The sequence below is a fragment of the Anolis carolinensis genome, chromosome 3, assembly GCF_035594765.1.
Source record: "Anolis carolinensis isolate JA03-04 chromosome 3, rAnoCar3.1.pri, whole genome shotgun sequence".
Taxonomy (NCBI): Eukaryota; Metazoa; Chordata; class Lepidosauria; order Squamata; family Dactyloidae; genus Anolis; species Anolis carolinensis.
Window position 1 is genome coordinate 90,705,079 of NC_085843.1, and position 25,241 is coordinate 90,730,319.

The 25,241-nt window shown below is 39.6% G+C and overlaps 3 protein-coding genes across 16 annotated transcripts in view; 1 reads left to right on the forward strand and 2 right to left on the reverse strand.

Annotated features, from left to right (window-relative positions):
• Positions 1-8,048, reverse strand: part of LOC103278344 (uncharacterized) — a 50,858-nt gene extending 42,810 nt beyond the window's left edge. For all 5 annotated transcript variants that reach the window (XR_010004956.1, XM_008107358.3, XM_008107359.3 and 2 more), the window contains exon 1: positions 7,911-8,048. The gene's annotated coding sequence lies outside the window, so the exon portion shown is untranslated. The remainder of the gene's footprint in view (positions 1-7,910) is intronic.
• tab3 (TGF-beta activated kinase 1 (MAP3K7) binding protein 3) overlaps positions 1-23,838 on the forward strand; it is a 113,512-nt gene extending 89,674 nt beyond the window's left edge. For 4 of the 8 annotated variants that reach the window (XM_062977183.1, XM_062977184.1, XM_062977182.1 and 1 more), the window contains one exon: positions 8,620-22,820. In XM_062977183.1, the coding sequence (XP_062833253.1) occupies positions 8,620-8,656 (37 nt within the window). In that variant the 3' untranslated portion in view covers positions 8,657-22,820. The other 4 variants (XR_010004955.1, XM_062977188.1, XM_062977187.1 and 1 more) reach the window with 4 other exon arrangements.
• Positions 22,250-25,241, reverse strand: part of gk (glycerol kinase) — a 37,737-nt gene continuing 34,745 nt past the window's right edge. For all 3 annotated transcript variants that reach the window (XM_003218909.4, XM_008107370.3, XM_008107369.3), the window contains one exon: positions 22,250-24,940. In XM_003218909.4, coding sequence (XP_003218957.3) covers positions 24,927-24,940 — 14 coding nt within the window. In that variant the 3' untranslated portion in view covers positions 22,250-24,926. The remainder of the gene's footprint in view (positions 24,941-25,241) is intronic.

Below are 25,241 nucleotides of genomic sequence, written 5' to 3' on the forward strand. Positions count from 1 at the left end.
GATTGGTGAGGCTACAGCAAGTCTGAGCTGAATGACAGGTTATCTAAACAACCAAGTACAACAACAACAACCACAACATCACTACATAAGAAGACCCTTTTTCTTTTTGACTGTGTGCCAGATCTGCAAGGAATGCAGCATTGAACACCGGCCTCCTTCCAAGAAGCCTGTTTAACTGAATGAAGAAGGATGGTGAGTATGAATGAGTGAATGTATGGATTATGAGTGAATTTTAGAGTACACATATGTGATGTTTCTTTTTTGTCTGTGTAACAAATATAGCTATTATAAAACCCAGTACTGGAGTCTGTGTTTGCTTCTTTCTCTGAAGGTGCCTGATACTCTATCTCACTAAAAATGGATTAAGAAACATTTTAAGGTTCAAAAAGTATTCATGACACATGCATAAAAGTAAAGTAAAAGAACCTGGAGTTGGTCCCATTTGATATCTTTGAACACAATAAACAATGTTATGACATGATAAATGATTTCATATTTTTCTTCCTCTAATTTTCAAAGTTCTGCAGCACATAATTACTACAACTGTTGTATTGAACAGCAGTCTTCTGCCCAGCAAATTAATCATATGAAGAAAAATCCAGTGAGTAAATTGCAGCATACCATTCACTTTAAGGATAATTTGAAAATAACATTTTCCAGATTTCACATTGTACTTAGCAGAAATGCAAAAGTCTTGAACCTACAGAGATTGGCTATTCAATGCAGCCATTTAATCTTTATTGCAATGAAATGCCTTGCTTGTCACAGATGTTGATGAGGCCATCTGGAAGTAGTAGTGACAGGATAAATAAGTAAAATGTAGTTCTGTTTTACTGTTCCCCAAAGATCCTTAACTAAAATGTCCATTTAATTTAAAAGCATCTGGAGCTATTCATCACAAACAGTTTAACAATGCTGCCGGCTGTTATGGGAAATACAGAAAAGAAATGACTACAAATAGTCACTAAGACTACTGCTGGGAATGCAGACTTTATATGGTTCATAGCTATTGCTTTTACTTATCTGAATAACTAATGTTAAATATCTACAAAAGCTATTATAATCAAGCATTGCCACTGATGTACTGGAACAAGCTTGCTGTATATGTCGGGACAAAGAAGCAGGAATGCACGCCTTCATTTTGTGGAAGGTAATGTGTATTAGTGGTTGCAAGCAGTACATTTATGACCCCCCACTCTTTCAGTGGTAAAATTATATACAGTGGGATTTGGTTCCATGACACCATCCACCATGGATACCAAAATGTATGGATGCTGAAGTCTCATTATATAAAATAGCATAGTAAAATAGTATCTCTTAGATAAGACAGCAAACTAATAGCTTGCCTCCTGGAACCTTTTTGAAATCAAGCTGTAGATGGTTAAATCTGTGAATGCAGAATTCATGGGTACCAAAGGCTAACTATACAGTCTTCATGATATTTCACATTCATGATCATCATGATCATGGAAAGGGAAGTTTTATGAAGATTGTGGACATTAATATTAATTCAGAATTAAACATTTTGAACATTTCAACCTTTTCTTTATCTATAGATGAACTATAGGGTTGGTTTCTTTATTTATAGACTATAGGTAGAATTTAACTGTCTAACTCTGTATGCTCTTCTAAATATATAAAGAGATACTGTTGTCTGAATATAGAATATAGTATGACCTTCGTATTCATGAGGGATATGTTCCAGGACTTTGCTTGGATACACAAAACTGCAGATAATAGTAAACCTTATTGAAATGAATATTTTCTGGCCCAAGAATACAATAGAATTATGTTGAAGAACTTAGAAAATGCCTAAAGAAGGACAGTGGAACCTCTATTTAAGAGTACCCCAACTTAAGAGCATTTTGAGTTAAGAACTGTCGTGTAGCCCAAGTTTCACTTTGATATAACAGCAGTGTTTTGAGTTAAGAGCTAGCACCAGAAGGAGCACTAGCACATGGAGGGCTTTAGGGCTTCAAGGGAGTAGCCTCTGTGCCTCATGCTTTTATCCCAGATGTTTGTCCAGAATTTGATCAATTGTTCTCTATTTGGCACTTCTGTGTTTCCTTCCACCTCTCCACTTACTCTCTGGTAGAGTTGTTTCTAACTGGAGTAGAAGAGTTGATTCTGTCTGAATTGCGCAACCCTTGCTTCGAATCTTGCAATCTTCTTTGAAACTGCTACTAGCCATTGTTTAACTACTTTCAGTGCTTCACTGAGTCCCCTCTTGTCCAGGTTGTTTCTCTTAACTAGGTCTGTCTTGATTTTGTCATCTTTCAGCTTTTTTTCCTTCATGCTTTTCAGTTTGCTTGCATCTGATCATAGTTTGCTGATTTTTCTTTCCAGCCTGATTTTCCACTTTGCAGCCTTCTTTCTGGATTGTGAATCTTCACCTCTAACGCTTTAGTAATCAGTACCGCAGTGATGTACATAAGCTGGTTTGTTTCATATAGTGCTATTGTCTGAATTCCAGCAATGGCCTTGTTCGCATCCTTCAATGAACTGAGCAGATCCTTCCTTGGAACATTCTTCAGTGGTGGCAATCTTGTATGTTCATTTGCATTGTTCACGTGCTCCAGAAACTTCTGCTTCAGTTCTCCTTGGTTTTTTTTTAGTCCATTGGGAACTCTAGGTTGGCTCCATTGATTCTGTTGCTTTATCTGTGATTATTGTTATTTCTTCCTTCTCTTCATCTTCTGTCTCTAGTTCTTGCAATCCATGTATAGTCCTTGTATTAATTTGACTAGTTGTTACCAATTCTGTTGAATTTCTCTTAGTGTTGCAGGTATGTTTTTAACACTATTGGCTTGTGCTTTCCACTTGATTTCTGCTAGTTCTAGTGCATTAAAAACTTTGCTTTTAGTAATATACCTACTTTGATCAGCAAGTCTTTGCTGAGTAATTTCTGTATTTGGGTGTATTTCTTTTGAAATGTGGTGCATTCATTTGAGATATCCTATTTCCAATGGGTTTGATCTGTAGTAGCAAGCCATAATTTCTCTATTCTGTACACACGTGTATTTCCAACATTTATTCAATGCTTCCAGTAGACCTGTAGTCTCCAGCCCTGGTTGCTCAGCTGAAGATCCTGATTCCTGTAGCCAATTTTCCACCAAGTGTCCAGGTATTCCAGCGTCCCTCCCTCTCTCCCTCTCTCCCTCTTTTAATGTACTGTACTATATACCTTTGTGTTCACTGAGGCGATGAGGCGCAGGCGGTGCCTACTGGTGGACAGGAGGAGGACAGGCCGGGCCAGACCACACGCCTCAGCTTGGGCCTTTTTGTGCCTGTGAGGGAGGGCGGGCCGTATGAAAAAACCTGCGAAACAGCGAATCCGCAATAAGCAAATCGCAAAGTAGCGAGGGAACACTGTACATGTGTAATTGTGCTCTAGATTGCAGGTCTAGATCTGCATATTCTTGCAGCCTGAAAAGCTTCTAAATTAATATGTAGAATGCAATTTTCCTGCTTCTTGGCAAGGGTTGGACTGGATGGCCCACGAGGTCTCTTCCAACTCTATGAATCGATGATTCTAACAGCAGTAATTCCTTACTCTTAATTTGTGCCTATCCAAAATATACAAAGAATCAATGCAGTGAATTTCTAAAGCTGCGCTGGAATTCTTCCTTAAACTTCACCACAAAACACAGTCCCATAAAGAAGACTGTAGAAAATCCCATTAACTGTAATGAGCTTTGGCATCAACATCAACACAGAAGGTTTACTGGAAGAGTTCAGTTGGTGCCAATGGATTATTCTTGTGGACTAATCAGGGCTGAGAATAGCAGTAAGCCCATGCAAATTATATCTCCCCAGTAGTTTGTTACATTGTTTGGTTCTGAATTGAGTGTAATCTCTTTCCATTACTGACCATCTTGAATTTTACACTCTGGTCACTGTTTGATAGAAACAAAAAACTAACTTAAAGCAACTAAGAAATGTCTATAAGTTTTTTTGTGTGTCTGTCAGGGGCGACTTGAGAAATTGCAAGTCACTTATGGTGTGAGAGAATTGGCCATCTGCAAGGACGTTGCCCAGGGGACACCCGGAGGTTTTTGATGTTTTACCATCCTTTGGGAGACTTCTCTCATGTCCCCGCAAGGGGAGCTTCCCGGATTTGAACTGGCAACCTTCAGGTCAGCAGTCCTGCTGGCACAAGGGTTTAACTCATTACGCTACTGGGGGCTCCTTCCACCGGTGTAAATATGTCACATATTATATGTAAATACAACATTGAATATGGCTTGAAATCCACAAGGTGATGATAAAGGAATCTGGACACAACTTAACAGAAGTTGATGTTTTGCACTCAGAATTAAAATTAGTAGTAAAACATGATAACCAAGAAGTAAAAAGTCACCACTTGTTTATAGAGTTATCGTATCCACAATCCTCTATATATTTTTTCTTGAGATCTTCTTTGGAAGATATGACCAGGAAAAGGTGCAATGTCTATCTCAATCAAAAATGCTTGGGTTAGCAGTACTCTTCTCAAGCACATGACAACACATGGTTAGAAATTGAGCTATCATCCTTGTTATTGTAGTTTTGCTTTCAATTTAATTTTGCTTCTATTTTCACAAACACCCTGGGATTTCTCTGCTTCATTTTGGACAAAAGAAACATGGCCTATATGTAAAAGTTAAAAAGACTCTGAGGGAAACCCAGCAGGCAGCCACAGTGACATTTTTAACAAGCCATCTTTTTCCCTTTGAAAAAGGACTTTTAATGAGGACAGAAATGTGTCCAGACACGTGGTCATTATGTTGACAAGCAGAATTTAATGGTGTAGCCAGGGACTGCCTGCCCTTTAAGTTACAGCCCGATTTTTTGTTATTGTTCTTATTGTTGCTTTAAGAGAGACACAAAATAAAGGAAAAAAGTAACAGGTTTCGACTGGGATTTCATCTTAAACATTGTTACGTGTTTTGTAGTTTATTTATGTTATGTTTTGTTGCGTTTTCCCATTTTGATTATAAGAGTTGGCCTTCATTATTCTGTACCTACAGACGTAACCATTCACAACTTAGAAATTGTAAAAAAAAAAAAAAAGATATCAAAAAAGCCAAACTTTGCTTTTGTCACTTTATATAAGGGACATCATTGCATTACGCTATGGTATATAATGGGACTGGGGCCGCGGCAGGTTTGGTTTCCAACAGACCTCACAACCTCTGAGGATGCCGGCCATAAATGTGAGCAAAATGACAGGAGATAATGCTTCTGGAACATGGCCATAAAGCTCAGAAAAATTACAGCAACCCCAAGAAAACTATGTATATGTAGGATCGAAAAGGTATGGGGATCTCATGAAAACCTTTATATGAACCTATATATGAAAGGTTTTCATGAGATCCCTATATCTTTTATTACAATTTATGTGTGTGTCTTCCTCGCCTATGTTTAGAGGATCAAACAAGTCATCATGGGTAGTGGCCTTAAACAATGAGATGGCTAAAATTGGCCTTCCTTTACAATTTCTGAATGATCTAGGACCTAGGGCAAAACAAGTGCTCATGCAACGCACTCATGGTATCTATGCTCAATTGGACCTAGCAAGTATAGGTAGGTCTTTTGCCACAAAGTTTTTAGCCTCCCACATAATGAATATTCATTTAGAACACTATCTGACTATTCCAGTTCCGTTACCCTTAAGAAGAATATATATACCAGGGCCAGGTTTGAACAACTCGGTATTATGATGCAAACTGGTCGCTACGGTAACATCCCAAGAAATGAGAGATTTTGTGTCTGGGGAGAACAAATAGTGGAAGATATCGAACATTTTTTGATTGACTGCCCAGCATATGTTGAACTTCAACACAGATATCTTCATCCATTACTATCTAATTTTAGGTCCCCCAACAGAAATGATCTTCTGACAGTCCTCTTGCAAGGACAAGAAAGATCCACCATAATCAGAGTAAGCCTTTTTATCCTGAAAGCTATCAAGAAAAGAGCACATTTCCTGAAAGAAGAATCAGGAAAATAAGATTTTGACGGCAAACAGAAGGTCCTCCCATCCTTTTTGCCTTGTTTTTATTTATGTTGCACTTTGAAATGGTCATATAACTGGTCAAACAAATAAATTATTATTATGTGTGTGTCCATACCTCTTATAAAGGGGTTGGTTTAAACTCTGGTTTGCTAGTAAAACTGAATGATTGTGTTGCAAAATGATGCATGTCTCAAAAGTGTGTCACTAGAGGATACCAAAGGGATCACTGTATATATAAATTATATATACTGTTAGGAATTGTGGGAGTTGAAGTCCAAAACATCTGGAGGGCCAAAGTTTGCCAGTGCCTGGATTATAAATCTCTAGACATAATAAAAGTGAAAATGTGTGTGTGTGTGTGTGGTTGGGGTATCCACTTACACAGACAAGCTCCCATTTCCACAAATAGCTATAGCTCCCACTACTCAGGAGACTCCAATGGCCCTCCCTCCAATGAATGCCATGAACATGTCCAAGAGCCCTGCCAATGTCCTCCACAAACACCATACTGCCCACCACCCAAGTGAAGGCTTTCATACAGGGACAATTTCATCCTAGATTTACTGTTTTTCCTCCACCACAGACATTCCAGTGTTTCTGACTCCCTCCACTGGTGTGGAATTTGCATGACCCGTCCACTGCCTCTCCCATAACCCTTTCCTATTCTTTTCTATGGCCTACAGCAAACAAAGGAATTGATCAGCAACTGAACATACTGGAGAGGCTTGGGGAGAATTCGTCATGATTTCTAGGAGTTGTGGGTATTGGGATATATATTTCACCTGCAATTGTGAGCACTCTGAATTCCATCAACAATGGACCTGAAACTAACTTGGCACACAGAACCCCCATGACCAACAACAAATACTGGAGGTCTTTGGAGGGATTTATAGGAGTTGCAGTTCATCTACGTCCAGAGTGCACTGTGAACCCAAACAATGATGGATCTGGACCAAACTTGGCATGCATACCTCATACGCCCAAATTTGAATACTGGTGGGTTTTGAGGGGAATTGGTGTGGACATTTTGGAGTTGTAGGTACTGGGATTTATAGTTCACCTGCAATCAGTCAGCACTCTGAACTCCACCAAAGATGGAACTGGACCAAACTTGGCACACAGAGCCTCCATGACCAGCAAAAAATACTGAAGGTGTTTGGGGAAAATTCACCTTGACAGCACTGATGGATCTGGACCAAACTTGGCACACATACCCGATATGCCGCAATTTGATTATTGGAGGGGTTTGGGAGGAATTGACCTTCCTTTCTGGGAGTTGTAGTTCACCCACAACCAGGGAAACTGTGACCTCCACGGATGAGGGGCCTGGACCAAGCCTGGCACACAGAACCCCCAAGACTCACTCAACCTCCTGGAGAGGTCTGAGGGGACGGCTCACCATAGTGGGAGTGGGAGTTCACCCTACGGCCAGAGAGCACACTGAACCCCACGGAGGATGCATCTGGTGCACTGGGGGTGAACCTGGCATGATGACAGTTGTAGTCAATCCATAACCTTATGCGTCTTGTACAATCAATACACTGACTATTTCAAATAACCCAACTGAAGGAGAAGAAAGAACAGATGGAAGAAGAGGAGGAGGAGGATAAAGAAGAGGAGCAAAAAGAAGAAGGAAGAGGAGGAAAAGGAGAAGGGGAAGAGGAGGAGGAAGAAATACAAAACACACGAAGCCCCCTCGTGGCTGCCTTGCTCGTCTGGCCCACGCAGCCTCTAGCTCTGAGCGACACCTGTATCCTTGGCTGCGTGTGCCCAGGCCTGAGTCCCACGGGCACCACGCCGCGAATGAGAAGGGTTTGCTGCGGTTCTTCCCCCTCCTTCCCTCCCTCCCTCCCTCCTTCCCTGGCCCAGGGGCTCTTCTAGGGGCGCGCCTGCCTGCTCTCTTCCTGCCTACCTGCTTGGCCCTTTTCTCCGAAGCCAGCGGCTCTTTCTGGGGCCAGGGAAAGGGAGGCCCGGGTGGCTTCCTCTCCCGGGGACGCCCGGCTCAAGCGCCGCCTCGCTGCCCGGGGAAAGGAGGGCCGTGGCGGGCGGCGGGCGCCTTCTCTCCTCCCAGCCAGGCTCGCCCGCTCCTCCTCCTCCTCCTCCTCCTCCTCGCTCAGGAAGGCAGAGGCAGCCGGGCTCTGGAGGGAAAGAGGAGGACAAAGAGGGGCGGCTTTGCCGAAGGACAAAGGCACTCCTGGGGCCCCTTCCCTTCCCTTCCAGGCTGGAAAAACATCTCGTTCTTCTCCTCGTCAGTGGTTTGGCCTTGAGGTGCTCAGGCAAGACAAGGGTCCCCCTTCCACACTGGCCCTGCAGCCCCAACCTTTGGGCTCCTATCCCTCACTTGCATAGAGACAGTGTAGAGTACGGTGTGTTCTCAAAGGATTTGGAATAACTGGGTGGCTGTGAGTTTTCTGTACGGCCATGTTCCAGAAGCATTCTCTCCTTTTGTATACAAAACTCCTGTGGGATCCAGGAGTTGTCTGATCTTTTCTTTGTATTGTTCCATTTCCATGATTAGTGTAGCATTCCCCTTGTCTGCAGAGGGAAATTGTGATTTCTGGATCTGAGTTGAGGACTTTGATGGCTTGTCTTTCTTTCCTTGTTATTTTTTCCTTTCTAAGGATCCTGTTTCCTCTCTTTCCACCTCCTCCAAGGTGAACTCGACCACCTAAACTGGGCTCCACAGGCCAATGGATACTCCACCACAGACATCAGATGAGCTGCAAGGTCAAGAACAAGCCTTGAGAGTAAAGACAAAGATCCACCCAGAGGAAAAGTGTTCTTACCATACATCAAAGGAACCATTGACCACATAGGGAAGCTGATGAAGAAACACAACCTACACACTATCTACAGACCCACTAAGAAAATCCAACAAATGATACGTTTAGCAAATGACAAGAGGGATCCTCCCACCTCTGCAGGAGTCTACTGTATACCATGCAGCTGTGGACAAGTCTACATAGGAACCACCAAAGGCAGCACTGCCCAAACACGAATCAAGGAAAATGAAAGGCACTGCAGAATAACTCAACCAGAGAAGTCAGCCATAGCAGAGCTCTTGATGAACCAACCTGGACACAGCATATTGTTGGAGAACACAGAAATGCTGGATCACTCTAACAATCACCACGCCAGACTACACAGAGAAGCCACTGAAATCCACAAGCATGTGGACAATTTCAACAGAAAGAAGAAAACCATGAAAATGAACAAAATCTGGCTACTAGTATTTAAAAAACTCTGAAATCAGGACAGTAAATAAAGAACAACACTAAAAAACAGAGGAATTCCAGGGCCAGCTAACACCTTCCAACAAAGGATTCCCCCAGGCAGTAAGCAGCCCAACCTTGAAGCTGAAAGGATACTCAGTGCTAATCAAGGTGACCAACTGAAACATTTACACCTGCCTCAACCATACAAGAGTTCTTTCTCCCACTCTGAACATTCCACAGATATATAAACCCCACTTGACTAATTTTCAACATACCTCATTACCTCTGAGGATGCCTGCCATAGATGCATGGGAAACATCAGGAAAGAATGCTTCTGGAACATGGCCATACAGCCTGGAAAATTCACAGAAACCTGATGATTCAGGCCATGAAAGTCTTTGACAACACTTGGCAAACACATTTAACACATACAACATACAACCCACAGTGTCAGGACCCAGGCTGCAGAGCACCAATAACCATACGCAGAGGCCAGAATCTATCTAATATCTTTATTAAAGAAATATTTAAAGTCAATAAAAACAAGTGTAGAATATAGTTCAGAAGTAGACCTTTCAGGGAAGGTCAAATATAGTCCAGGAAAACAATGTCCAATATATGATATTAAAGTCCAAAGTTATAATCCACTTCACCGTAACACACACTATTTGGCAAGCAATAGTGTGGGGAACTGTCCATAGTCTTTGAGGCTCAAGGTAAATCCGAAGGAAAGGAAAACAAGGCTGGAATCCGAGAAGCAGGGTCCGTGGTTTAAAACGCAAGGCAAGGCAAGACTTGAGACTTGGCAAGGTCCAACTTGAAACAAGGCAATCGTGGAACAAGAACTGAGTCCATAGAAATCCGTGGAACAAGGCAGGGCTGGGAACTTGATTCAGGAGCTGGGAACTGGGGTACGAAGTCTACACACGATCTCACTCCACGAGCTGACGAATTGACTCCGCAAGGATTCCTTTGTGGCCAAACACCTATATAGGATCTTGTTTTCCCGCCAAAGCACATTTTCTCTGGGGAACAAGAATCGAAACCTATACTGTGTCCAGATGCAGGACTCCTTAAACTTTCCCAAGGGAAACAGACTTAATCATCTAATTGTCTGGCAGCAATCCTGGCGCTCCGGCGAGTCGCCTCGCGAGCGCCTCTTTGTTGATTATAATAATCTCGGCGAGAAAATGGGGGAGATTTCTTCTCAAGGCTTGTTTGGCTGACTTCTGGAGGGCCACAAGTGATAGTTTCCAAATGAGTATATCATAATGCCACCTGAATCCTAAAAGCTTTCCACCGACCCATTTCCATATAAGATGAAACATAGGCAAAGGATTCTTAACCTTTATCTCCCCCTTGGAAATACACTAGTTCTTCCTCTTATGAGGATTAGGGGTTAGGATCACCACAAAAAAACAGAAATTTAAAAAGCCACTTTTTATCTAAGAGACTCTAGGATTCTCTAGGTCCTCCAGTGCAAATCTATAAGACTGAAAACGTGTCTTTGTGAAAAAAAACTATGGAGAACTTGTGCAATGGACATATATAGAATGATGTGAAATCACTTTTGGAATAGCCCGATTTATGCTTTTGGATTACTGGTATGTGATTAATTGTGACTGTATTGTTTTAAATGTTTTAATTGTTTTAATGTATTTTACAATTTTCTTTTAATGTCTATTTAAACTGTACACTGTTTTTAAGACATCAAATACAGTAGTTGCCTATGTGTGAAGCTGCCTTGAGTCCCCTTTGGGGTTGAGAAAGGCAGAATAGAAATGACATAAATAAATACATAAATATTCAGGCACCAGACATTGGTCCCAGCATATTCTAACAGTAGACTTACATTTAACCAGAACACAAGCAACCAACAACAAAAACATCAAATAAATAATACTGTACATAAAAAAACCCCTGTTTGGTACTGTTCCATTATCCTGGTGGAGGCCAAAAGAAGGCACTAGACAGAGAAGGATGGTCCATCTTAGAGTGGAAGGGAGTTGAAGGAGGAAAACCATTTCCTCCTGTTTTCCTGTTCTTCCCTCCACTCATGTTACCATCTAGAAAAAAACCCCTTGTTTATAAAATGGGAAGGCGGGGAGAGAGAGAGAGAGAGAGAGAGAGTGGGAATAACCAGCCAAAATGGGGGAAATTGTTTTCCTCCTTCAGCTCCCCCCTCCCCATAAAATGGACTAGCCTTCTCTGCCTAGCACTCCCTAGTGGCCTCCATCTGGATCATGGAACAGCACCAGCTGTTTTTAATACAGTAAAACAGTAAAACCATGTTACATTAAGTAAACTTTGTTTTTGTTTGCCACATGGTTTTAGTTACGTACTATATTTCGGTCTTAATGTCAAGTCAATACAGAGTGTATGGTGTGTTATAGAATGGGATATAGTATTCGGCCTATTTTTAATACAGTAGAGTCTCACTTATCCAAGCTAAACGGGCCGGCAGAAGCTTGGATAAGCGAATATCTTGGATAACAAGGAAGGATTAAGGAAAAGTCTATTAAACATCAAATTAGGTTATGATTTTACAAATTAAGCACCAAAACATCATGTTTTACAACAAATTTGACAGAAAAGGCAGTTCAATACGCAGTAATGTTATGTTGTAATTACTGTATTTACGAATTTAGCACCAAAATATCACGATACATTGAAAACATTGTCTACAACAAATGGCTTGGATAATCCAGAAACTTGGATAAGCAAGGCTTGGATTAGTGAGACTCTATTGCAGTTCCTCTCAACCAAGCAGAAATTACATTTTTCTGCCATCTACCAACCCCATGGGTACCGGTTAATTGAGAGTCTATTGTATTCATCCATATCCACTCTAAACCAGCCAGTCTTCTTTGACTCAATATTCTGTCTGCCACAGCCCTTGAGATGGTTCCCTCCCAAAACCAAGCTTCATCTTGCTACTCACAGAGACAAGTTTCTAGTTTTTTAAAACATGTTTTCCCTTCAGCCCCTCACTCATCAGACCCTGAGCTTGGTTGCCTTCAGCCCGACTTGCCCTGCTCCTCTTTCACAGCCCTGCTTTCCTCAGGGATGGTTTGGGGCCAGCATCTCCCTCCCTTGACTCTCCATAAAAAGACTTCTCTGTGGCTGGAAGCCATGGATTTGCTTTCCTTCTGCCTAAAAAGACCTCCAAAGTGGTACCACTGTCACCTGGCCAAACTGAGCTAAGACCTGCTTTCTTTGAGCACTCTTTTGAACTGCTGCTGGATGGTAACAGTCTTCCTTAAAGCTATGGAGCAAAAAATAAAATTACAATAAAATTAAAAAAATAAAAACATCTCCTATATTGTAGTTACATTTATCTTTAAACTGAAGTGTCAGTGCATAGTTGCTATATATGGGGAAAATAACTTGATGGGGTAACTTGATGAGGACTGAGGTTACAGGAGTATTTGTGATGCAGCAAAAACACAGTTTATAACAGACTTTTAAAATGAGCCTCATATCATAGATGTCCCTATTCCCCCTAGACTGTGCACTCCAGTCTCAAATTTGGCCATGAGATAAAATATCATTAACCCCAGAATATTCCTCTGTATGGGGTTTTTTAAACATATGTGTTTGTCTCAGATTTTATTTCCCTGTGCATTTGAGCTTCCTGTGTCTACACTGCCAATTAAGGTGCTGTAGTCACTTCCTTGGCAAAAATGGTGATAACTGCCTGTTGGCTGGGCTGTTTATTTTTGTTTTTATTTGCTTTATTTTCATTCCACCTTTCTCCAGATATAGGAATGCTCAACAGGCCAGGTGGGAGAATTGCTTCATTACTTGTCATCGAGTGTTATTATATCTCAAAGAGAAGTAACAGTGCTTACCTCCTTTAAAGATTACTAGCTTGGGGACCCGGCGGTGCCCGGGTTATTAGTAGAGGGCAATGAGTTGTTTTGAATATTATGAATGGGCGGATCTGTGGCCGATGGGGTTTGCAGTGGGAGGCGATTTGGATGAAGGTAGTGCAAATCCCATAATCCTTGGTCCATCCTCCCCCAAACTGCTGCAGGGTGTAAAGTGTCATTTGGGATATGTGTGCCAAGTTTGGTTCGATTATGTCATTTGGGGCAGGGGCAGTGGTTTCAGTAAGTGAGTGAAGGTACTGTAAATCCCATCATCCATGGTCCGGTGTCCCTTAAATCGCAGCAGGAGATAAAGTGGGTGATGAGGGATATGTGTGCCAAGTTTGGTCTTGATCAGTCATTGGAGTGGGTTGCAGTGGTCTGAGGAAGTGTGTGAAGGTACTGTAAATCCCATCTTCCCTAGTTCGTTGTTCCCTCACACCGCAGGAGGACATAAAGTGGGCTAGATTGTACCTTTGTGTCCAATTTGGTACAGTTTCATCATTCATGGGCATCAAAGTGGTCTATGGGAGGTTAATTGGATGAAGGTATTGCAAATCCCATCATCCTTGGTGCGGTCTTCCGCAAACTGCACCAGGACGTGAAGTGGGTCACATTGCACCCATGTTTCATGTTTGGTACAGTTTCGTCATTCATGCGTATCACAGTGGTTGTGGAAGGTGAATTGGGTGAAGGTATTGTAAATCCCATCATCCTTGGTGCGATCTTCCACAAACTGCACCAGGACGTGAAGTGTGCCACATTGCACCCATGTGTCATGTTTGGTACAGTTTCATCATTCATGCGTATCACAGTGGTCTGTGGGAGGTGAATCGGGTAAAGGTACTGCAAATCCCATAATCCTTTGTCCATCCTCTACCAAAATGCTGCAGTGGGTAAAGTATATTATTTGGGATATGTGTACCAAGTTTGGTTCAGTTCTGTCATTCGTGGCAGTTGCAGTGGTCTGAAGAAGTGAGTGAAGGGACTGTAAGTCCCATCATTCTTGGTCTGTCCTCCCCCAAAGTACCCCAGGACGTAAAGGGGGTCACGAGAGTTCTGCCTACCAAGTTTTGTCCAGTTACATCACTGGTGGGCATCGCAGTGGTTTGTGGGAGGTGAAGCATTAGAAAGTACTGCAAATCCCATCATCCATGGCCCATCATCCCCAAACGGTACCAGGCCATAGAATGGGTCATAGGGGTTATGTGTGGCAAGTTTGGGCCAGGTCCGTTATTCCTGGCGGTCACAGTTGTCTGTGAAAGTGGAAGCCAATCAGAACGCTGCCACATACTCCTCCGCATACAAACATTCACCGCATACAAACATTGGGGACCCGGAATCATGAGAGGTGTGGTTTGGTGAGGCACCAGCACTATTTGACTATTCCCATAGCACAAAAATATGTCTGTTAAAGTGGTCTCAAACAGTTTTAATTCTACAATATAGATGCACTCAAAGTTCCAGTGTTATTATTTCAAGACTTTTTTCACCAGACTTCTTGCTCTTAAAAAAACAAAAACAAAGCATTTATATGTTTGGTACCTCACAGCTGATACACTGTTGGCTTAATATAGAAACGTGGAGGATTTGTTAAGTTTCAGTTCTCTAAAACAGTTTAAGCACATTTATAATTAAATGCAGTCAGTGGCATTACTCTGTTCAAGCTTCTTCTTGTTCTTCTTGTGGTACAGCTGTTGACCACTCCTGAGAACTCATTACCTCCATTTCTCTGAAAACTAGGGTAATATATTTTGTTAATCAGCTGCTCAGTGTGAAGTGAATGAAAAATAGCCACTCTTGCAGAAAAACACTTCAGCGGCATTATTATTTTTTTAGGTTCCCATATTCAAATAATAAGATGCCAACAAGATAAGGGGAAATAATATTATATAATTAATGCAAGTTAAACATTGGCTTTTTCTATTACAACTATCCTGTTGAGATTTAATTATAAGTCCCCACAAAATCCTTTTTATTTGTATCAACAGAAATGAATTTTAATTAAAGTTTGTACAGTAGTTGAACCTGAGCTGCCTTAGCACAATTACTTAGTGATTTGATAAATATATGCAATTACAGCATTCTATTGATATTAGGATTCTTAAATTGTTTGCATGCACTTTTGTTATGAAGTTTTGTTTGAAATGATTGCCTACAACAAAAGCCAGTCTGTGGTTAAACACAGCCTAGCAGACAAAAGCCGCCCTGAGTCCCTTCGGGTGAGAAGGGCAGGATAGAAATGATGTAAACAAAAACAAAAAAAAATAGCAGTATTTGCTGAGCTGATATTAGGTGGAGGCCAAACTCACCAGATTTCTGATTCTTTTATAGGGTGAGCTTCCCAAAACCTTCCCTTAAAGACCTAATTACTTAAGCACCTGTGTTATTGAGAAATTAGGCCCTCAAATCATGAATTATATGGAATTACATAAAATAATAAACTGTGGTTACAATTGTAGAATCGTAGAATCACAGAATACAGTTGGAAGATACTACATGGGCCATTTAGTCCAACCCCCTGACATGCAGGAAAAGCACAATCGAAGTACCCCTAACACATTGCCATCCATGAGACCCAGCAGGCTGTTCCTTTGTCTCACTTCAATCTTTATCATAAATTCACCTTTGGAATGCCGGCCAGCTGCACCTAAGATTTTGTAGAATTCCTTCACAATAAACATGGAGATTGGGGGAAGCCTCTGAATGGAGGTACATCAGAGTGCTTCCCAAGCCCATTGATACATTTCTCAGCTTCATTGCAGAATTTCTCCCTATTATTCTTAAGAACTCCTGTCCCATTGATGAATTTCCTACTCTCATTCACGAATTGTTGGGCTGCATTGATAAAATCAGAGTTATCTCTGCTTGGGAATCAGTGCCCAGGCTCCGGGCTGTTTCCCTATTTACTAGACCAGTGATTCCCAAAGTGGGCGTTACCGCCCCCTGGTAGGTGCTGCAGCAATCCAGGGGAGCAGTGATGGCCACAGGTGCATTTGGGGGCAATGAATAATTGTAAGGGGGCAGTGAAAGCATAAAAGAAAGAAGATTTAGAAAAATTGATTTATGTATTCCACTCATAATGCTTAATTTTTCTTTGAACAACGTACTGGATGTTGGCTCGGTCCCACATATTCCCTCACTTGCATTGAGATATGTGCAATCGCACACTGCTACTGTTCACGCGGTGCCACTGAATTGCTGTTCCAAAACACGTGAGCACTACGAGCATTGCTGCAGGCAACTGCCACTCATGGGATTGGTCGATCGCAAGGCCAAAGCCTGGAATGGCAGGGACAGTACTGGCTACTGGCAGTACTACCAGCAGATTTTGGAGCACACTATGAATCAGGAGATTTCCCATAATTATTATGGGAAAATTACGGCGTAATATAACTTTAAGTTAGATCATTGTGATATTGTGACAAGTTAAAGTTAACTAACAAATAGTGTGACTATAATTGGTGAGTATGTTATTTATTTTGTAATAATTACATGCGCTTTACAATTAATAATATCATGTTTATTTATTTCATTAGTATTTATTTTAGTTTGTTTTTTACAAAAATATTTCAAAAATTACAAAAAAAAATAATTAAAAATACCTCCATAAAATTTTTAATTTTTCTACAGATAATAACGGTTCAACCAAAGAAAAAATGTAGACAATATAATATCGAATATTTGAAATATGGCTTTGTTGAGTCGCCTGTAAACAATACATTACCAATGTGGCTGATTTGCCAGAAAGTTTTATCAAACGAAGCTATGAAGCCTTTCAAACTACAAGAACATTTGACTAAAATTCATGGTGATAAAAAAGATAGGGATTTATCTTATTTTCGAACACTAAAAGAAAAAATTATCAAACGACTGACAATGGCAACCGCAACCACACAAGATGGCGATGGCTTGCTTGCTTCTTACAAGATTTCGTTAATGATTGCCAAATCGGGAAAACGCCATACTATTGGTGAAGAACTAATTATATCGGCGATAGTGAAGTAATACGTACTGTGCTACACAAGCCAGCATCTGATATTATCAAGAAAATTTCATTGAGCAATAATACAGTGCAAAGAAGAACTGATGAAATGGCTCAAGATGTTGAAGATTCATTGTGTGGCTATTTAAAAACATCTCAGTTTTCTATTCAACTTGATGAGTCAACTTTGTTAGGAAATGAAGCTTTACTTTTAGCATTTGTGCGGTTCACAAAGGAAGAACAAATTCGTCAAGAATTAATATTTGCTAAATATTTGCAAACTTTTACTAAAGGAGAATCAATATTTCATGCATTGGATGAGTTTTTTTTTAAAAGAAAAAGAAATACTTCTGAGTAATATCTTATCAGTAGCCACAGATGGTGCTCCAGCGATAGTAGGGTGCTACAGGGGTTTTCTTGCATATTTAAAAAAGGAGGTGTTGAATGCATTCATAGTACACTGTATATGTACTAGCAACATCTAGTTGCCAAAAATTTAAGTGCACACCTACATAATTCATTACTATATGAAATTAAAGCTATCAACACAATCAGAAGCAAATCATTGAATGACAGATTATTTAAACAGCTTTGTATTGAAAACGATGAAGAATTTAATCATTTGCTGCTTTATACAGAATTCTGTTGGTTGTGAAAGGGTGCCTGTTTAGATAGGTTTTATAATTTTTTAAACTCAGTTCTTGAAAGGTAAAAATGCTTTACGATCCAATTTAATTCAATCCAAAAGTGACACCGCTTACTTGACCAACTTGCTTCAAAAATTTAATGAAAGCAATCTTCAGCTTCAAGGTGATAAACTGAATTTAATAAAAACAAAATCTTTTATTTCTGCATTTGTGACAAAACTTCTTATGTACAAATGAAATTTTGGAATAGGGGAATTCAGCCAGTTCCCAAATTTATCAGGAGCAGAAAAAAAAAAAAAGATGAAGACATACTTTCTTATTGTGAGCACTTGGATGCTCTCCATTCAGATTTTAATCAATGATTTCATGATATTTTGAAAATGAACATACCTGATTGGATTTTGAATCCTTTTTCAAGTGCAAACACGGAAGAATCGCCACAGTTACAAGAAGAACTGATGGAAGTAACTGATGAATTGAAATTTAAATTCAAAAGCAGCTACCAACAATTCTGTCTGCAAAAGGAGATCCCTAAGGCTTATCCAGAAATATGGGCTGTAATTCAAAAGTTCTTAATTGTATTTCCTTCAGCATATTTAGTGGAACGTGGATTCAGTTAACCAAAAAAAAAAAAAAGAGAAACCAATTGCAAATAGTCAATCCCGGTTATTTAAGATTACTGCTGACGAAAATAGAGCCAAGGATTACTAAATTAGTAGCAGCATACCAGGTTCATCCTTCTCATTAAGATGATTTTGAATGTTTTAATTTTTTTATATTACCTTTCTATTCTGAGTTCAAAAAATAGTTTCATAATTTCAAATTTTAATGTTTCTAATTTACACCTTTATTTACTATATTTTACAAAAAAGGTAGAAACATTAACACATATATCTGTTTAATTGCTATTAATTTTTTTTTAAAAAAATTAATTTTCACGGGGTGCTGAGTAATATTTTTTCTGGAAAGGGGGCGGTAGACCAAAAAAGTTTGGTAACCACTGGACTAGACTATTACTCCTGTTTATTGTGTACCCAGCACCCATCTATTGATTTTACCCGGGCTGCATCAATAAGTTAACCCTACACTGTTTTACATATTGATACACCACATTCCTTTTCTATCGTACTCCTCTTTGGGTACGACCAATAAAAGGACTGACACTTCAAATCAACAAATAACAGTTTATTTGATTTCCCGCCACCACCAGGAGCCAATCATGGGAGTGCTCCATGGAGTCCTCAGCCAACAAGAGTACAGATTCAACCAATCAGACTGGCGCGGGCTTTCTGAACAGCTGTCAAAATGAAAAAAAAATGCTCTGTATGTTACATTGCATTATTTTAGTACTTTTGAGTACTTACTCTACTGCCATCCACTTTGCATATTGGGAAAAAAGACATGTTTTTGCCTTCAAATCCCTGTTTTAATCTGGACTTCAATTAGTGAAGTGTGCCAGGCTTATAAACCCGCAATTTAGCAGAGCTGAAATCACATAATACCTGGCTCAAAATCTCCCCTTTAATTCAGTTGATGTAGCATGGAGTTCACTCATGTTTGCACTACTTCGACTTTTTGTAATCATGGTTTGCCTAATGTAGACATTTATTTATTTTTAGGGCATTGAATTGAGTTGTGTACCTCCTATTGGATAATGTGTTGTTGAAGGCTTTCATGGCTGGGATCACAGGGTTGTTGTATGTTTTCCGGGCTGTATGGCCATGTTCCAGAAGTTACTTCTGGAACATGGCCATACAACCCGGAAAACATACAACAATCCTATTGGGCAGTTAAAAAAGAACTGGTTTTGATTCATGATCGCTATCATGCCTCAACTTCATTATTGTTAGGGTTACAAGCCTGCCTATTCAGCCCGCCCTCCCCAAGAATCTTCTTACAGGCAAACCCGAGTTAATCAAGTTTCTGACAAGGAAGCTCTTCACATTCTTGTTACAACTACTAAATCTTTTCCTCCTCATCTTCCATCTCTCTCTCTCTGTGTTAGAACTGGGAAGATGATGGAGGATGATGAAATGCACACTTTAGGTACTTGGTTGCTGCAGCATATTGGTAGTAAACAATGTAATGAAAGCTTGAGCTGGGAAACAATAAGATCTTATTCTATTATATGCCTGACTACAACAGGCAAGATAAACAGCAGCCACCTCCAGAATCACTTGTTGAGCATGGCTGAACAGAAAAATAGAAAAGATAGTGTCCCAAAGAAATGTGTTAGCATGTATGTTGTCTCCCAGTGCTTCAAGTTGAGGAGACTTCAACTTCCAGACAACTTCCTCTATTTTAGAAAAGGAGATTATTATACCCAAAGAATCCCTAAACCATCCTGGCCACCTAGCTTCAGAATGTACACAGAGACCCAGAAATAGGCTGGTTACTACTGTGGCTTGTAGATCACTGCAACTCCACACACATATACATACACTGGTTTCACTCGGAGCTGCTCACTGAACCTAGTAGAACCTTAGTAGACAAAATTGACAGAGATTAACCCCCCTCCTTACCTCATCCAGAAGGGTCTTTGTGATATATATCAGGTCAGTTCATGCCTGCAAGATCAAGTGCCAAAATGGCAGCTGTTTTCCATTGATTGACCTGACATTTAGAAGCAGCATTTTCAATTCTGGAGGCTGTTGTGAAAGCTATCCAGGTTGAATTGGAAGACAGTTCTGGAGCAAGAAGCAACTTAACTTGCAATTTTATTAAGCTATTTTCAGTACAGACTAAATAGGAAGAACAATACCATCACCTCAATACCAAAATCATACTATATATAAAAACAAAGATAAGAATCCCATTGAATCATAATCCTAAAACCATTCACTACAAATTTATGAAAATATTTATATCCTACTATATATGATAGTTTTTGGGTAGTATATAAATAAAATAATTGAAGCAATTTAAAACAATTTAAACTAAAATATAATATCAGTTGAACAGATGGAAAGTATACCAAACAATTTAAAGACAAAAAAGTTTAAAATAATGTAAAGCACAATTTAAAGCCACGCACATGTCTATATCGGAATAAACCAATCTCCAAATCTTTCATAACCATGATCTTCTTACATGGTATTAGAACAAAGACAGTGTCAGTACTAAATGGGTCTCTGATGTACAGTATGTGTGTCATAGCTGAGGTCTCAATGGTGTACAAAGGAGAAAATACCAGTAAACCTATGGTCTCGGGCAGGTGCACAAAGGGAGAAATGCTTCAAGCACTGAAGTTCCAGGCCATGTTTTGAATATCATAATGAGCATCCTGAATTCAGAAATGAATTGTACCGATAGTTAGTGAAATTCCTTCAAGACCACCATTGCGTGTCCTTATAGAGTTGTCCAGTCAGCAACCTAGCTTTTCAATTTTGAAGTATCAGAAGCTTCTGTTTCACCTTCAAGGGCATCCCAATATACAGTACATTACAGTAGCCGAATTCAGAGGTTACTCTCAGACTGGCTGGAATATACAAGACAAAGAAAGGCTATAGCTGGTAGACTAGTAAAAGTTAATCCCAATCTAAGATATGTGCACCACCTGGACAGAAGAGGATATAACACCCTCAAGTTGTGTAGGTGCTCCATCATGGGAAATATAACTCCATCAAAGACAGAAATCTCTACTGCATCCAATAGGAATCACTTCATGTAGCTCAATGCTGTTATGCATGTATTTAAAGTTTGCAGTACTATGTTAGTTTTGTGAACTCTTTTAGATGATTATTCAGAGTGTCCAGTATAATTCGAAGCCCCGGTGGCAAAGTGTGTTAAAGCACTGAGCTGCTGAACTTGCAGACCGAAAGGTCCCAGGTTCAAACCCCGGGAGCGGAATGAGCACCCGCTGTTAGCTCCAACTCCTGCCAACCTAGCAGTTTGAAAACATGCCAATGTGAGTAGATCAATAGGTACCGTTCTGGCAGGAAGGTAACGGTGCTCCATGCAGTCATGTCGGCCACATAACCTTGGAAGTGTCTACGGACAACGCCGGCTCTTCGGCTTAGAAATGGAGATGAGCACCAACCCCCAGAGTCAGACATGACTGGACTTAACGTCAGGAGAAACCTTTACCTTTTTTACCAGTATAATTCATACTGCACAAAGCTATTTATTGTCACTTTTCAACATCAACCTAGCAGTTTGAATAATGACTATGGGAAAACCAAGCAATATGGACACCATGACTCGGCATTTTGTATGTTTTTAATCTGTTTTATCACATTTATATGTTTTAACTGTTTCATAATTAAATATGCTGTGTTTATTGTTGTGTGTATGATGCAGCATCAAATTTTTGCTGTAGTTTGTAAGCTGCTCTGAGTTCCTTTAGGAGTGAGAAGGAGGAGGTATAAATATAGTAAATAAAATAAATAAGCTAGATATGCGCAACATACAATATGTACCGCAAACATACCAAGAATATAAGGAGGATAGGAGTAGAGTATGGTTGAGAAGGATCTAATTAATTTTGAGATTTTAATTTTGCATTAATTTCAAGCATGAAAAAAAGTATCCTAATACCAGATTACCAGAATTTTATTTATTTACATCAGACTGTGGATTTATAAAGCACTTTCACAAACAGAGCAGGCTTCATTATTTCATTCATAGCTTCCATTGCAAACATAATTAAAAAAACAAGGTCTAACACATTTTAAATCACATTTATTCCTAGTAGTGCAACCCCAAACAGTATTGTTGGTTTGTACCTTCACTTAGTCCACTTAAGAATGTTAAATTTGCGGGTGGGGAATTACACATCTTCACAAAAAGTTAACATGGTTTCCACTACTGATTCTGTTATGTAGAAAAACTGGAATTAATTACAATTTTATAAAATTGGAACTGTAGCTATAATCTTATAAAAATAATGTGATATCCTATATATTCCCAGAAACTGTTATTGAAACTGCCCATCCCAGAATTCCTTACAACACAGTAGCAAACACATGTGAAGACAGCTCACAAACAAGTGGTTTATAAGTTAATTTTAGATTTGTTTTTTAGCATTTGTCTGGGGAAAGAAGAAATTATTTGGCACCACCTCCATTTCCAAGACCCACAGTACAGTGTACTCCCAGTCCAAATGCTTTGCAGTTTATAATAAAAGGCAACATATTCAGCCTGGCAAGATCTGTATTTTCTGCTGATTGCTAGAACACATAGAAAAAATATACTACACTGTAATGTCCTGAAACTTTGTGAAAAGGGTATCGGTACCTGAATGACAGATTTGATTCTGAGTTTCACAAGTCACACTCCTGAGATTACATGCACAGTCTTGATACAACCTAACTTGCCTTTTATCATTACATTTATTGGCATGCTAAAACATTTGTCACCCAGAATGGCTGGCAAGAATTATCCTACATTTCTCCTATGCATAAATATTCAGAAGTCATCATTTACATTGCACTTAATGAAAAGGCATTTATATTAAATATCCCACAAAGATTTAACATTCTTTGAATTTTCTGTTCTCAATATTATTTCCTAAATTACACATTCTGTAAAAGTGCAGCAATTTCACACAAGACAAACACAGTAAAATTTAGAGCAAGAATGTTCCCTTTAGCTCCTAGTGCATACTGCTCTCATTCAGAACATTCATGCGCTGAAATCCCAAATTAGGTGAATTCATGCTTTAAAAGGTGTCACCATGCCCTTTCATTATACAAAATAATTGGCTAAATAATTATATGACTAACATTTTGCTATTGGGATTAGACTACACCATTCATTCCCCAATAAACCATTTTCTGTAATCATTTCGTGATTATATGACAGCAGTCTGAGGCATCTTCAAGTATAATGCAAACTGTATTCAAGAAGCTTTCATTTCTACTCACTTTAGTGTTATATTACCTGTCCCACTTATAGTATTTGCAGTAAAAGAAAACAACATGGAAAACATTTGGTACATGTCTAGGGGACCTGGGAGGAATTTCAAGGAGGCATCTGATGAAAGCCCATCAAAAGTAATATCTGAAGAGGGAAGATGCACTTTTTTGCCTCTTTGTTTCCATTTCCGTCTCTTTATTCATTTACTGTACTCCATACAGAAAACAGCAAATAGTTGTGGATACAAAAACAAAAACAAAAAAGGAAAGGCAAAAGGGATTAAACTATGAACCAGCACAAAGACTGAGATATGTTGTGTCTAAGAGTGTGAGTAACAACAAAAGGAGAGAGAAGGACAGCGAGAGTTGGCAGTGATGTTTACTTTAGGACCCTCCCACCAATAATATAACAGTATGTCATTTTGAAAGTACTTTTATCCCAAATGCCACTGCCTGTTATTCCATCTCATTAAGATTCCAAAAACAACATTTGAAGCAGACTTTTAAACCAAATTAAACAGATGGCAAAGTGTCCTGTTAAATTTCCCATAACTAGCTCCTCTACAACTGGAAAACAGAAAATTTAATTCTGGACTAGCCTAACCGGGAGAGAGAGTATTGGAAATGAATCTATCAGATCTTAATTCATGCCTTCACATTGTGGTCTCCTATTTCTTCTGTTTTCTGTTAATTTGCCATTATAGTACCTGCAATGCATGGCCTCCTTGCTGCTAGGTTCTTTGACTTGCCAATATATAAAGAAGCCTAAATATTTAAGAATATAAATGTGATTTTGGCAAATACAACCAACCATATTTAACCTAGAAGCTTGTGGCACTTACAGTATTTGGAGTCCTTTGGATTGATAAATAATGCACATGAAAAGAAAAGTAAAATAAATCATTATAGGTTTTTGTTTTTTAAAAGCACAGTTGAAGACATCAGCATTGAGTGAAGATCATGATACAAACCATTGTTGTTCCCTTCATCTCTATCAAGAGCTTGGCAGGACAATTATATGGGCAATTTCCAAGGAAGTGGAGAAAACCACTATGAGTTTACAGATGTGTACTTAATGCCAGGCCCTTGAATTATAATGATTTTGAAAAAGTACAGCTTTTCTTATTCCTATGTCAAAGAAGTGATCACAGATGAGGAAGCTAATCAAGGCTTCTATCCCATTACACAATTAAGCAGGGAACAGGTAGCAGCAATATTTTGTATGTTCCTTATTCAAGTGTCCCTTAAATGTCCAATGATTTTGACAGTGGTCAAGTCAAAACAATGACATCACATTGGAAGAGAGTCCCCAATACTCTTCATCTGTTGCAGTTTCCTGGAAATCTGTTAATGAGTCTCATTTACAGTAAGCTAGAAAAGAAGAGCATAACATTAGTTAATTAAATAGTTCAAAGCATGCTATTTAATGCAATGCATTTATTCCTTTTTGTGGAAAGCTTTAACTATAATGTTGTTACCTGACAAATTCCAATACCTGCCTATAAGCTGCCGATCCCAATTCAAGGTGCAGTTGATGACCTATAAAGCCCTACACGACTCAGGCCCTGCCTATCTCCATGACTGCACCTCCCCCTATGAACCAGTGTGGGCACTAAGATCTGCTGAGGAGGCCCTCCTCTTGCTCCCACCACCATCACAAGCATGGTTGGTG